General features: G+C 33.4%; 2 protein-coding genes across 5 annotated transcripts; one reads left to right on the plus strand and one right to left on the minus strand.

Moving 5' to 3' along the window:
- Positions 1-660: 660 nt before the first annotated feature.
- Positions 661-7,435, minus strand: LOC11437947 (probable inactive histone-lysine N-methyltransferase SUVR2). Of its 3 annotated transcripts, none has more exons than XM_003625321.3 (11): positions 7,253-7,434; positions 6,839-7,143; positions 6,718-6,750; positions 6,136-6,565; positions 5,484-5,659; positions 4,522-5,334; positions 4,103-4,365; positions 2,830-2,896; positions 2,664-2,714; positions 2,312-2,408; positions 661-1,221 (listed from the first exon to the last, which is right to left on the minus strand). In XM_003625321.3, the coding sequence occupies exons 2-11, from the start codon at positions 7,019-7,021 to the stop codon at positions 1,193-1,195; spliced, it is 2,142 nt and encodes a 713-aa protein (XP_003625369.2). In that variant the 5' UTR covers positions 7,022-7,143; positions 7,253-7,434; the 3' UTR covers positions 661-1,192. The 3 variants fall into 3 exon arrangements, 2 of the variants coding, with proteins under 2 accessions (XP_003625369.2, XP_039683657.1); XM_039827723.1 differs by lacking the exon at positions 661-1,221 and adding an exon at positions 1,714-1,831; XR_005643055.1 differs by lacking the exons at positions 661-1,221; positions 2,312-2,408 and adding an exon at positions 3,035-3,139 and having other exon boundaries at positions 7,253-7,435.
- Positions 7,436-12,447: 5,012 nt separating this feature from the next.
- On the plus strand, positions 12,448-14,047 carry LOC11424582 (plasmodesmata-located protein 1). 2 transcript variants are annotated; one of them, XM_024769822.2, is made up of 2 exons: positions 12,448-13,363; positions 13,654-14,015. In XM_024769822.2, exons 1-2 carry the CDS (start codon positions 12,637-12,639, stop codon positions 13,779-13,781), a joined length of 855 nt encoding a protein of 284 aa, XP_024625590.1. In that variant the 5' UTR covers positions 12,448-12,636; the 3' UTR covers positions 13,782-14,015. The 2 variants fall into 2 exon arrangements, with proteins under 2 accessions (XP_024625590.1, XP_003625371.1); XM_003625323.4 differs by having other exon boundaries at positions 12,482-13,363; positions 13,648-14,047.
- The last annotated feature ends 1,774 nt before the right edge of the window (positions 14,048-15,821 follow it).

Consider the following 15,821-nt stretch of genomic DNA (forward strand, 5'->3'; position numbering starts at 1 on the left):
CTCCCTTCCCAACCAAATTTTATTCATACGCAAGAGTCGGAGATCAAACCCCGGCCACTTGCTTAATGGGTCCAAGTCCCTTGACACTTATCAATTTTTTTGTTGGGTAAAAAAAATGAGAAATGATATTTGTACAACCCTTTTGTAACAACTTTTTGATAACTTTTTCTCCCATACTCACAAGATTTTCTTATTCTCTCTCTTCCTTTTTCTCTCTCCATTGTTTTTAACCAATAAGAAAAGAGAAAAACAAAGTTGTCACTAAAGTTGTCCTTAAATGGATGTCAAAATATCATTGCTCAAAAAAAATACCAAACTTTATCTATCAAAATCTATTAGGATCAGGCCTTACCTATAGCCACAACGTAACGTGTTTCCTGAGCCATTGACTCCAATTCCATTAGCGCCTCGACTTTAACGTTACACTGGCATATCAAAATGGTTGAAGATTCAATACTCTGGATGATTATATCCCCACTAGGTGGTAAGTGGTAACCTAGTTCTGCACTTGTTTGCCCCATGTTAGCCTCGAACATGATTGTCTCCTATGTGAGAATATTTTTGGCTAATTAGCTTCATCTTTGGGGACATTAGTTGACTTTCTATCAGTTAATACCCGTTATTACTTTTTAAAAGGATCCCAGTTGTTCCGATTGTTGATCATAGCAAAATGGACATTTCACATTTTCATATATCAACCAAAAAATACCATAAAGTTTTCTTTGTCAACAGTCTCGTGCATTCAGCAGAGAATAAATTTTGACATGAATGATGCACTAAAACATCAAAGATTCAGATTTGCTAGTGCCCAAAGGTTATTTTCACTTTTGGGCCATGAATGCCTAATAGTTTTTTGGAAACACTTTCTCCAACTCACAACATGAGTTTGGATGCACGTATCCGAAAAAACACCAACTTTGTGCTGTCTGGAAGTACACTTCTAGACCATTTATGTTGTCCGGAAACTACACTTCCAGAAACATGTGCAATTTTTTAATAGCGACAGGGATGGAAAAATAGAGTCCATAGTTTTCGGATGGCTGTAGAAATACTATCCAACCTGACAGAACAACAAAAAAAATAAAAAATAAAACAGAAGAGGCTGATTCAGTAGCCTGGGCCTTGTTGGTCATTACTAATCAGCAACATGGATCTCTGACAGCAAATTAGTTTGGCAAAGAATGCCTATCTATCACCCAGTAACTGACGATCTAATGCTTCCTGCATTATGAGGGTAAAACGAATTAACAACATTGTAATGCAAGCAGGAAACTTATCTTGTGTGAACCGTAACGTGATTAAGTTTCATGGAATAGAGCACGACAGATGTGACTCGGTGATGACTAAACACTAAACCATAAGCACAAGATTGTGAATTTGTAACAAGCAAAGAACACAATCAAGCAAGAAAAGTGATATGTGTACAAAGTACAAAAGAACAACTATAGTTAACTTACAATATCTACGAGAAAGCAAGCAATTGAGGGAGCATTTGGGTAAACAACTTAGTTAAGTGCTTATATTCAATGAAAGTTTGTTGTAAAAGTGTTTACGTATAAATCATTTCTGCAATTGAAATGGGGATGAAGCAAAACTCTGCATTAGCTGTGTAAGCTGCTTGTATAAGTTATTTTTGGAGCTAATGAAAATAAGTTGAAAACAGTTTATGGACATATGCATATGTTATAATAAATCCAGGTAAGATCTTCCAAATAACTCGTAAATTTAAAACCTCAAGTTCGGTATGAGCAAAGCCTTTTAAACTAGCAATTAAGCCAATGGGATGAAGAGTTTATCAAGTGTAGAGCACGGTAAGACAGTCAAAGATCGCCTGTAATTAACAATTACAAGTTTACAGCTACCATGTGATTCTTTTGAATTAATTCAACATTTTTACAAATTATTGTTGTGATTTCAAAATTTCGCTATTAATCAGGTATTTGATATGCTAAAGAAGAATAGCTGCTAAGTCTAACTAACATAATCATGGACCAATTTGGAAGTGGATGCAGTATATCTCATAAGCATGAACCATAAGTCGTAAGGGAAGCTGAAACCCAAAATTCACAATCCAAAACGAATTTTTAAACAACATAGAGAATGCCACAGTGTAGGAATTGAATAATCTTAAAAGGTAACAGGTCATACCTTTTATGTTGAAAGTAAAACAAACTTATGGACATTTTTAAACAACATAGAGAATGCCACAGTGTAGGAATTGAATAATCTTAAAAGGTAACAGGTCATATCTTTTATGTTGAAAGTAAAACAAACTTATGGACATTACATACAAATGGAAGATTAAACTTACTATTTGAGCGCTTCATATTCCTGCAGAATTTACTGCCGCATTTGCACCGAAACAGCTCCACAGACTGATCATCGTCATCAAAATCGATACCATAATCCTGCAAAAACACTATGCACATAAGCTTTTCTAGAGACGAAAAATCAAGTCCTGCATATGTAAACAATCCAAAGAAAGTGAATTACACAAAAATGAGAAGCAATGAAGATGTCCACTGACAGATGGCCGGCCAAGAGCCAACTAACCATTGTACATGGCATTTTTCAATTCAGTAGCCAAGTACCAAATAAAAAGCTTTATATCAATCATGATTCACTAAATACACCAAACATATTACAGAACCAAATCGACATACCCAGGTCAACTCTTCCTGTGCTGCAATTTTTCTGGATGTGAAGAAGGCAAACTGCATGTTTCAACATTCAAAGACATCAGTTAGCAAGGTTTCTAAAAGGTCAACCTACGCAACAAAGGTAATTATAAATGACAACTTGAATTTTGAGAATTTGCCAACTTCTCACATGATAATAGTGATGAGATGGACCCTCGACTTCAACCGGGATCTCAATCAAGTTTGCATCTAAACATCTGCCATAACGGGATAGAATTACTGAGAATCTTCTAATTTACAATTGCAAATTATGATTTAAGTATCTGCCTGGCCACCCAGAAATACAGTTAACAGTAAAATAAGCATATCATCAATAGCATGCAAATGGAACGAACCTTGGTCTACAGAAATGCTGCCACTAATTTCCCAATCTGTACATTATTAAACTGAACCATTTTCACCCTAATTATGCTTCATATTTTATGTTAGGTACTTTTTGTCTGGGAAATTTAAAAACAACACTCTTAGAATTTGGTTTGGCCTAACTCAACTATGCAAAACCAAAAGCCTTATTCAAAAATTAAAAACCAAGTACAGTCACGTCTAGCCCCCCGAGTATACTGACCGATTCCATGTTCCCCCGATTTTATCAGTTTCAGGCTTTCATCTAATCAGTCAACACTAGAATAGTGAACATCTTCCACTTTCTCAAATAAATTATTTATCTTATTACACACACACACACAAAAAACAGATATATATATATATATATATATATATATATATATATATATATAAAAATTATTTTCCCTGGAATGATTCCCTCCCTCCTTATCACATAGCTTGTTTAAGTTGAATCGTTTTTGGCCTGACATTTTGTCTTCTTACATTATGCATGAGTTTATTCTATGAAAGAAAAAAAAATTCCTTATTCATAATCTACGCCTGCCGATATGTCAAAACAAGCAAAGTGTGTGAAGAACAGAACAATTGTTAAAAAATTGTAATGACGAACACAATACATACCATAGAAACGACAAAGGTTCACACCACAAGGACAGCGTGGAAAAATTTAGTTATAAGACGAGTTTCACTCCATGGTTGAAAAAGTTGACAAGTCACTTGCTTACACAATATTGAAACCAAAGTATTCAAATCTTTACAAGTTATTCTCTAAAATGATTGAGTTGTTCTTTGCTCAATTTGATATTTTGACACGGTGGTCACTTGTTTGAGTTGAAATTTATTATAAAGGTTGATGAACTAAACCGGGAAGCAAAATGTGTTGTACTATTCTAAGATCATTAATCAGAAGAAAACACTGATGCAAACGCAATCAACATCAACAATACTAAATTGCTAAGGATTCATTCATTTTATTAAATAAAATCAATAATCCAAGTAATTATTTTTCAAAAAATAATCACAAAAAACTTCTGTTAAAACATGCGAAATTGTAATACCTGTGATTGATAAACCTAGCAGCATTTCCATATGATGCCGCGTATAAGCAAAGAGCTTGGTTATCCTTTACAACTCCCGAGTCCCATTCTGCTTCCAATAAAATTGGGAACGTATGTTTCCCATTTTTGGGATATTTCAAGTTCCTCTCATGCAACTCTTCGACGGTTAAAATTTCTCCAACAAACTCGCATACAAATGCACCTTTTGGAAGATCCTCTAAGGTACGAAGACCCCACCCTTTTCCGTTTGAAGTTAAAAACACCTGAGTAGCACATAATCATTAGAGAAAAGATGTCTAAATATGTTAAGGGAAATGTGTTTAAGAACAGAAAGAAACCCATAGTGTTGCCTCAATGACATCAACATTGAAAAATATATATATTTGTTTACAAGTAGTGAAGATTACTCAAACAATCACCTGCAAGTTGCAAGTTATTCCACGTTGGACAATCCGATTGCCACAATATTTCCCACAGCCACATTTGCTCCAGCACTCTTTAATAAACTTCCGCTTCAAGTGTCCTTTACATGGTTCTAAACAACCATCATTCTTTGATATTTCAAGTGGGCATTCTGTGCAATAGGAATGATTTTGTGGATCACGGCTGATGGCAATACACTCTTCCAAGAACGCTTCCTTTAGTACACCTTGTGCAGTGTAGGCAAAATCCCCTCCAGTTTTATTTGCACAAGAACATGGTTTAGATGATAACACACAATTGCCCATACAGGTAGAACAACAATCTTCACTCCCAATACGAGATAGAGACATATTAACATATGCATCTCGGAACACCAAGTTTCGGGGTATGTAGTGGAACGGAGGTGGGATATCATTATTAGAATCATTCACCCATGAAATTTTCACCTTTTCTTCTCCCTTTGTTAGGTCATTGGTAGCACAAACAGCCCTTGTATCATCAATTGTATGATGGTTTGGAGCATTCATTACATTGCAGGAATTTTGAGGCATAGGTTCCCCTGACTCCTTCCCACCGCCATTTTCCGATAAATCATTCATTACATCCTTGGTAACTAGTACAGCATCATCTGGACCACTTGGGCAGGGTGGAGAAACGAGAACTCGAGGTGCGACCGAGGCAGGAGAAGACTTGACAGAGATTGATCCATTTGCAGCAGAAGAATATTTATTTCCTCCGTCAATTAGTGTGCCATTTGCCTCAGATTCTTTTGAAAGGACAACTATTGGCATTATCTTTACAGATGCTTCCTGCAAAGTATTATTCAAATCAGTTCCAAATTCCACCAAGCAGACACACATATATCTCAACATTGTCGGTTTTTAGACTTGGATCATGACTAGGCAAAAAAAATATCCGGTCCCCAAAGAACTGAGGTGCAGCTTAGAGAAAATGTTACCTCTCCCGTAGACGATGAGGCTAGCTCGGCATTAAAAGGCACTTCTTCATATGAGGAAGGAAAAATATCTTCGCCTTCAACATTTTCGTTTCTGTATGGTGATGCCACAGTGTTGTTGCCATCTTGATCTCCGGCTGTGTCATTCTTCGTTGAAGAGTCTGGAACACTTGATGGTTCTTTTGAAGGAAAATAAATCAAAAGAAAACTGATCAAACAATCATTAATACATATATGTATGCAGAGACCGCAGTAGAATATGTAGAAGAAAGATAAATGGCACAAAGGTAACATTTTTTTGGTAGATCACAAAAAAAGACCATTTCTGATGCAACAGAAAACAGAAACTGTCTTAAGATGAGCTTTCTGGAAATGCAGAAGTAGTGCAATATGCAAGTGGAGAATTGCATATAACATAAGCCAAGGAATCACATGGTGGGATGCCATGAAATGCCGGAATTTAAAGGGCAAAAAATCAATCAGGTTCATCGCCACTATAATTAATTCAAAGTTGAGCCAAAATTTGAACAAGCAATATACAATACTTATTATTGTGGATTTAACATACGCAAAATTTGACATGTCAATATTACACCGAAGGCTAAAAACCGTGAAAAGGAAAAAACTTCTTTTGAAGGCATGGTCAGTCAATTACCAGGAAGAATCACTGAAAGTGGAATCGTGTAATCATCTTCCACTTCATCAACAGGCTCATCCTTGGGGGTGATAAAAGGGTAAGCATGAGGCGTTTTGCTTTTTGACAACGAAGAGGCTCCTTGTTCAACAGCCGGTTCTCTAAACGTGACTGCTGGTTGAGCTCTGTCAGATATAGATCTTCTCCCTCTTAGAGGTTCTTCAGGTGATAAAGGCTTCTTTCCCTTGTCAACAACGGCATTTCCATTGGATAGCAGTCTGGAACTACTTTCGGGTACTGTACCAGGTTCTGGTTTCGGTGTTTTCAATGCAAAGGCAGCTGTACTTGAGCCACCGCTATTCAGAAGGCGCCCGTCTTGGCCTCTTAATTTCAGCCTCTTCAAAGGCCGCACTCGCTCTTCTGGATGAGCTTCCTCATCCACCTCCCCTACCTGTATGTTTGAAAAACCCTAAGACATTTCAGCAGCCATAGAATTAACAGTAACAAAGAAACACAGACAAATTCTTTTTTTCAGGTTCATTAAATAACTACTGTAGACCGGAGGGAGTAACAATTAAATTAACAAGTTTTGCGAACGTCAACCTTGTTTTTCTTTTCCTGCTCGGGCTCCAACGCCTGTTAAATGATATAAAACAGTGAATAAATTAAACAAACAAAACCAGATACATAACATATTAATGCAGGAGATGGTATAGTTATAAACCTGATTATCATCTTCGTCGAAAATAGCATCAGCAAGAGCCCGATAATTCTCTTCTTCAATAAGCTCCCAGTTTTTATCATACAATTTAAGCAGTTTCTTCAACACAGGTTTGACTTTGTGTTCCTCAATCCCAAGGCACGACATTGCACGGAAAGCAGCTACAACTTTGGGATTGGGTGCCATTGTTGATCAGACAATAGTTAATTTACCCTAACCAACAATGTTTCAATTATTACACGAAAACCGAGGACAGAAACTGAGGTTGTTAATTTTGAAGATTGATGGATCATGCAAACAATTGAAACCTAGAAATGAACAAGGACGAAACAAAAACGTAGATTAATTGGTGAAGAAAGTAATTGAAAAAAAGACAAAATTGAAGTCAAAGCAAGAAACGGTGCATAAAGAACGAACCTTGGAGAGTAGAAGAGCGTGATAATGTGGTCAAGAATCTTGAGGGTTTTGAGTGACGAAAATTGCCTGCGTATTTTTTTATTTTTTTTATTTTTTTTGTGAGAAAAGGGAATGGAGGGAATGAGTTTTTGAGAGTGAAGAAGAAATGAAAAGAAAAAGAAATTTGAGTGAAGAGAGAGAGAGTGTTATGGTAGGTTTGTTTGTTTGATTTTACTTGTGTTGTTGTTGAACTGTGAAGTGATTACGCTATAGCCAAACACTGTGAACAGTGTGAAAGTACGCTTTTTGACAGTAATGTAATAATCGATGATCACTTCACTTCCAACGGAAGCGCGTTTCCTCACGCGGCCCAAATTCTTATTTACTGGACAAAATCCAGCCCGGCCCAATACATTTGGCCTTTGGGTACCAGTATTGGTGTGATGTTGGTAATTTAAGAAATAAAATAACATGATGGGTATTGTATGTATATTATGTGCTCTATGTGTTTGATGAAATGTTTCAAATAATGTTTAATTAATTTTATTATGTCGATTGTTTTGTAGATATGGCTAAAGAAGTTAGTAAGCTCGTACTCAGTAGGCCCACCAAGCGCAACTTAGTACGTCGAGCGAACGATGCAGCTAATCATGTCCCTAAATAGAACCAACTTAGGCATCTAACTAAGAACGATGGTAGGTCAGGTACCTCACAGGTGCTTGACCCTACGCCTATTGTGCATGAGGCGCATTTGAAGTAGCGATAAACATCACAATAAAGGGGGATTTGAATTGTGACCATTTTTAAATTTAATTCTGGAACTTTAACAAATTTACATACCAAGAACTTTTTTGAACGTTGACGGGTGTCTGAAAGTGTTTAAGTGTGTGTGCGTATCTAATTGCTAATCGAAATAATTTAATGGTTGACTATCTGTATTGTTCATATGAACGGTGTATGTTGTGCGCATCTAATTGTTTCTTCCTGTAGGTGCATCTTAACTACTATTCCTGTGAACGATTGTTAATTCTCGTCTCAATAAACGGTTTACAACCATCGCTCAACATCTAACGATAGCTATTTATCGTTGGGGTATTTTTTTATAGCATGAGGTGCTTGTGAGCAAATGATAGGTGTCTAAAGAGCTTTTTGTGTGACCTCCTAATTAGAAAAATGAACTAAATATTTTAAGTATTAGTTAAATATGAATTTTTAAACGATAATGATTAAAAAAAATATAATCCATCCCTTCTTAAAAAATAATAATTTTTCAAAAGATATTTTTATAATGTATCAAACAAAACTGCAAAAGAGCAATTAAAACTTTTGAATAATACACGTGGATATACTTAAGAGTAAAGACCAGGAGATATTTGGAGAAAGTTGATGAAAAGTATTAGAGTAACTAAAAATTAAAATTTGAAAATTTCACAAGGATCAAAAACCTACTTAAACATAATTTTAAATTGAAAAACAATTCTTAATATTATATAAATCGCAAGCGTTTGATTTTCTCTTTTTTCATGAATTAAATGTGACCTAACGAGTCATGTATTATAACTACAGAACATCACCAACTACATACGCGACACCAACGGCGTATCTTGCTAAAGAATATCACATATTATTTATTCTTAATGTATCTATTTAATCTGAGTCATGCAAGTTATATGAAAATGAATATCACATGCGTTTGAAGTATAAAGTAATTGTAAACTTCAAATTCTATTACATGTATGTATTATGTATATAGTATCTATCAAATAGCTATTTCTTTTTAATTATAAAAAAAATAGCATAAAAGTTTATAATGTACCACTATTTATAGACTATATAAGTTATCAATTTACGAGAAGTATCATCAATATTAGTAATTATTTGCTTGCTCTCTCATTCATCTTAATAAATTCTTTTGTATTCTCTCTCTTTTATTTTCCTTTTTTTTTTTTTTTGCATGCATGCGTAAAAAGAAAATACAATTTTGCAAACACATAATCACAAAAAAAAATTGTTTTTTTTTTTACAAAAAATTGTTATACTTGAAGCTATTAACATGTAGTGTTATTAAAAAAAAAAAAATCAGCAGCACTCTAAATATTTTTACATAATTGGCTTTCAAACGGGAGCTATGTGTTCGTTTGTCTGTTCTTTTTATTGCGTTAATACATATAAATTGCGAACAGTCATTTTTATGAGATTTTGATTTAGATTAAAGTTATTTTGATTTTGCTTATCTTTTTAATGTAATAAACTAAACTTATCTTTTTTAATGACACAAAAAATATAATAAATATAATATCAATTCTTATATTATTAAATAACATTAATAGTATAACATTCTTTTAGACAACTTAGTTAAAAAATATAATTGGAAGAGATAAAACTAACTCAAAACCATGTGTTTCTTGATATATAGTATAGATATATGTATTACTCCAGAAATGGTGCCTCTAAATGTGGGGCTCTGGGCGGTCGTTTATCCCAAACATACTCAGAGCCACCACTATGCACAAAGACATATAAGTATCATACATGAACTAAAACAATATTTAATGATATATTATTTTTACTATTATTATTTTAAGTGTATTGTTTGTTATCTTATTATGTTATTTACTATTAAAAAAAGGTAACTTTCAAATGGCGTACAATTCACTTGGTTGTCTTATATTTTTTTATGTTTTTTGTATTGCTTATTAAGACTTAGAGGTCTATGATTAAAAATTAATTCATTTTAACATGTGTTTTAACGACATTTTACAATGCTTATTAAGAATTTAAAAGATGGCGTTTTTACATTGAAAATGACCTTTTGATTTTTCTTTAAAGAACTTTTTGTATATTTTTAAAAGTTGACCGGAGACATTCCAATAAATTATATTAACCTTGATTCCTTAAAGAGCATCCTTAGGTATTTGTTATTATTTTCCTTAGAAATTAACCAGTTTAATAGTTCACGTGACCCTAAACTTTTCATGTAGCAACAACCACATAATTGTTGATTGCCCTGTGTTTTTTTTTTTTATATATATAAAAAATACCAACCAATTTCAACAAATTTTTAGTATGAAATGTATGACCAAACACAAAATAGGATATGCTGATTACAATGATGCCTCTAACACTCGATCCTGAATCATGGGATTGTGACAATCAATTTTGACTACCTCTAATAGAAAGTGTTGTATATGGGCGTACGAGATTATGGCAATGATTATGATGCTATTAAGTATCATTATCAGGTTGAGCTTAGAAACAGGTTCCCTAACGCATGTCGTAACAAGGTGATCAACGACAAAAAACGATATGTCAAGAGGCAACTTTTGTTGCAAGAACTGCAACCTGTGCTTCACATGGATGTCGGGAACCATGTAGTTGTCGAACAGATCCATACTTTTCAGCATGGTTGCAGAAGGTTTTCCACAGGAAGCCGTCCCAAACCATGAGGAGGTAGTTTTACAGGAAATGAATCAATTGTTGCAATCGATCAATGATCGATTTAGAGCTATTCAGACTAGGGTATTGACAAAGTTTTGTTGGCTTTATTGTCTGACAAAAATAAAATAAAAGTAGAGTGGGTAAAAGTACATCATGCCCCATATTACTCTACTTAGATAATAGCAATTAAACATATATGCTTGTAGTATTTCATTTAAGCATAGTATTTCATTTAGACTCGCACACACTTATACACGCACACCCTACTTACAGTAGAAAAGAAAATGAAAATACAACATACCTCTAAACAGAGATGTCAGAAAAACTAGTTTACGACGAGGGAGAACAAGCGACGGTTAAGCAATCACTCACATATTTTTCCAAATTTGATATTCTATCTTAGAGCTTATACATATGCTTAAGATTAGCTTATGATTATTGTATCATAAATATTTTTAATGGAATGAACAACGTCTACCTTTTTTGTTATATGTATCAATTGTTATTTAATGCTTGAATGAAATTGAAATATCTTGAATGTTGATTAAGTGTACTACGCATTATCTGACCCTTGATTGATTATGTGTCTATCTATCCATATATAAGTTTCATAGAAGTTGTTTAATTTGTCTATTATTAGAGCAAATGATGCTCGAGTTGCATAAGTTTGTAACGTCCTTAGGAAAAGGTGAAAGCCACTTAATAATGGTTTACAACTTCCAATTGAAGACACCGTTAAGATAATACACTGTTTAGTTACTATTATAAACAAAATTTTATATTTTAGATTCATTTAATAAATAATATATGTAGTTTATATATAAATATGATTTTTGCTTATAATATTTATTGGAAGGTGCACGTGTTAAGAAAATAACTATAGATCTATTTTCTAAAAAATGGTGCGTTCTATTCCTTTAAAATTTAAGAATTATTATTTTTAACAACAAAAAATTACTAGTATTTTAAAATTATTTAACAAGGGTCTTTACTACAAAAATTAACATTAACAAGACACAATTTAAAAATTAATAACGAGTGTTCTTAAACATTCATTACAGATTCTAAAATAACAAACAAAATGTATAAAAAATTATTATTCAAAGGACTTCAAGAATGCCTTTAAGTATTTGTTAGTATTTTCCTTTGAAAACATTGCTTTAGAAAAAGAAAGAAAATAAATTTAAAACAATAAATATACACAAATATTTCATGACTCAAAGCCTTAAATTAATGGTAATTCAATACTAAGATGATGTCCCACACGTTACAACCGGGACCACACATGAAAGGGGTCCACTTTTTTGACTGCAAAAATTATTACTCGTTCAATTTTTTTTGCTTTCTGGTCAAAATAATCTCACAGACCTTACTAATGTAAAAAAGTTTGCAACAAAAAGAGGCATCATTCCTTTTCAGACCATAATCAGTAATCACTTCCCAATTTTTAATTAAAATTAAAATTAAAATTAAAACCCCCAATAACTCAAGACGAACACGCTCCTTTTCAGATTAAAAAGTTCCATATTTTAATCTCATCTCTCAGTCAAACATAGATTTAAATACTTTTAGCATATCCATTCTTTTATTAAACGAATGTTATTAAATCAAGTAGATCTCCTGTTCAAAAAAAAGTCATGTAGATTTCATGTTTATTTGGTAGATTTTACATAAATGTCAATAAATAAAAGTGTGCGTGTGTTTTTTTCTTTAAAAAAAGGAAGAAAAGAAAAAGAATGGAAATGCTAATGAAAACCATAACGGCACTTAATTATGATGCAAGTAGTACAAGGTGGTTGCATATAAAACAAGAAAACAAACTCTTTAAAAACAAACTTGAGTTTTTGTTTTTTTCTTTCTTCTTCTTCTTCTTCTTCTTCAATAGGATACATACAGCCTACAAATTACTCATCAAAGTAAGTGAAAACCTAACAAAAAAAAACGTCACTTTCTTTCCAATCTCACAAATGGGTATCCTTAGAACAAAACAAACACTTTCATTTCTCATTCTGCTCAATTTTTCATCACTTGTTTTCACCACCGATAACACCAACGTTGTCTACAAAGGTTGTTCAGAGCAAAAACTAGGACAACAATCTTCAGTGAATCTTCAAACGTTGTTATCTTCTCTTGTTGCAGCATCAGGACAGAAAACTTTCGCGGCCACAACCACCGGTGACGGCCAGAACGCAGTCACCGGAGTTTACCAATGCAGAGGTGACCTTTCAGCTTCTGATTGTTATCTTTGTATCAGCAAGATTCCAAGCAAGATAAGCAAGCTTTGTGGTGATGTCGCAGCAGCCAGGATTCAGCTCAATGGTTGTTATTTAAGGTACGAGGTTGTTGGGTTTAGACAAGTTCCGCAGACACAATTGTTGTACAAGGTTTGTGGCTCGAAGAAGGTGAATGATGGTGTTGGGTTTGAAGCTAAGAGGGATTCAGCGTTTGGAATGGTGGAGAATGGTGTGAAGAGTGGGAATTTGTTCTATACGGGTAGTTATTCATCTTTGTATGTTTTGGGACAGTGTGAGAGTAGTTTGGGAAATGATGATTGTGGTAATTGTGTTAAGAGTGCTGAAGAACAAGCTAAATTGGAGTGTGGTGATTCAATTTCTGCTCAGATTTATCTTTTTAGTTGCTTTATCAGTTATAGCTTTTATCCTAATGGAGTTTCCACCACTTCTTCCTCTTCAGGTAAATTATCCATCTGCATGTTTGGATTGCTATATATATATATATGATAGCTGTGTGTCAAAGTAATTTTGTTAAATTGATGATTTCGTCAAACATGCATTATGGATTGTGTTCAATAATTAAGAAAAAAGTGGATTTTCATTAATTTTTTAATCGTGGGAGAAATTATGCTGATATTTAAATATTGGACCAAATGGCATTATGTGATTTGAGAATGAATCTAGGATATGGGTAGGTGGGTTTGTTTAATATAAAGATTGAAATATAATTTTGTTGTTGATTAGGATCAGGAGGGAATCCACACACAGAGAGGACAGTTGCTCTTGCTGTGGGAGGAGTTGCAGCTTTTGGATTCTTGATTGTTTGTTTGATGTTTCTGAAATCAGTACTCAAGAAAAGAAATCATGGGAAGTATTGAGGTTGAATTGGGTTGTATATACCTCATGAATGATTCATAAATCTAATATTAGAATCTTATTAGGTGAAAAAATATACCTTGAGACCTTTGTATAGTTATGATCAAAGGAATTAAAAAGGGAATTCTTATGATGAGTACTGAATGTATGAATGAAGAGAAAAGTTCAAGACTTTAAAGTGTGTGTGTGCGATACATCTTTTGTCCGCACACCATATGACTTTAGTCTTTAGCAAATGAGATTATGACCGACATCTCTATCTTTACAAGTTGTAGTTGTTACTGACCAGAGAAAGTGAAAGTTTAACGAAAACCTAAACAGACGGTCACTAAAAATGGTTTAAAGACTCTATTATATTTTGATACTTAAGATCAGATTTCTATATTTAAGATAATAAAAAAATATAGAGAAACCAAATTGAAAGTTCATTAAAAATTATCAAATTTTGAATAGACCCCTACACTGTACTTTGTTCTTTTGTTTGCCAATTGCAATGCATATCCTCTCCCAAAGTTCTGCGTCCTGTTTATCTGATACGGGGCAAGACAAGTGAAACTTAAATGGAAAATCAATTAATATTAATAATAATATATCTAAGTCCATAAATACTATATGGTTGGTGTATGTTATCGATTGTTAGCTGCAAAAGGGGGAAATAATCTTATTTTTCTCCCTTTACATAAGCATCTGTTTATGATATGGAACTTACTCAACTTAGCAATCACATAGTAATATACTAATATAGTATAATAGTACATGGAGTAATGTTCTTGCATCACCTCACTTGTTTCAATAAATGCTCTAGGTTTTTTATACATTAGATTAATAAAAAAAATGGCTTAATTACTCTTTTGGTCCCTTAACTTATTTTTTGGTTTCGTTTTGGTCCCTTAATTATTAAAAGTTTCGTTTTGGTCCCTTAACTTACTTTTTGGTTTCGTTTTGGTCCTTTAACTTACTTTTTGCTTTCGTTTTGGTCCCTTAACTCTTCATCCGTCAACCACTTTGGTCCTTTATGTTAGGATGAATGTATTAGAGTTAAGGGACCAAAATGAAACAAAAAAAATAAGTTAAGGGACCAAAACGAAACCCAAAAATAAGTTAAGGGACCAAAACGAAACTTTTAATAGTTAAGGGATCAAAAGAAAACCCGAAAATAAGTTATGGGATCGAAACGAAACTTTTAATAGTTAAGAAACCAAAACGAAACCAAAAAATAAGTTAAGGGATCAAAATAGTAATTAAACCCAAAAAAACGTACCTCAACAAAACACAACCGAGGAATCCAAATTTGCTACAGAAAAAAAAAAAAAAAGACACAATCACTTCAACTAGTGACTCGGAGTCTATTGGAAGAAGACATGTTTGAGTTACTAGACTTACTTAACTTGCAATATTTTCTTAGTCATTAAGAAATACAAGTGCTTTTAAAAGGTGTGACCAAGATTACATGTTGATCCATTAGATCTTATCTCCTTTTCTATGTGCCTAATAAATCATAAGAAACATCAAAAGTACTGGTAAAGAAAGAAGAAAGTGAGTGAAAAAAATATCCAAATCGGTATTATTAAAGGACGTAATGTCCACTATAAATGTAACAAAAGTTATTCTTTATAATGACGATTTCTTTTGTAAAATAAACACACTGGAATTTAAAATGAAAAGTAAAAATATATATTTCAGCCACCTGAAATGAAAATAAAATTAGTGCTAGTAATGGGGACATTGCTTAATATATAAAAGGTTTGAATGTGTCATTGGTCCCTGCACTTTCATCAGATTTTGGCATTAGTCCCTGCACTTTTTTTGTTTGGCATTGGTCCTTGCACTTTGTAAAAATATTGGTATTGGTTCATCTGTTAATTTTTTGTTAAAAAAAAAACACAAAACCAACGGAGTGCCACGTGACCCAATCATTTCACGCCACGTGGCACCAATATCAATATTTTTACAAAGTGCAGGGACCAATACCAATATTTTTACAAAGTGCAGGGACCAATACCGATAGTTTTGTGTTTTTTTTTTAACAGAAAGTTAATAGA

The sequence above is a fragment of the Medicago truncatula genome, chromosome 7, assembly GCF_003473485.1.
Source record: "Medicago truncatula cultivar Jemalong A17 chromosome 7, MtrunA17r5.0-ANR, whole genome shotgun sequence".
Classification (NCBI taxonomy): domain Eukaryota; kingdom Viridiplantae; phylum Streptophyta; class Magnoliopsida; order Fabales; family Fabaceae; genus Medicago; species Medicago truncatula.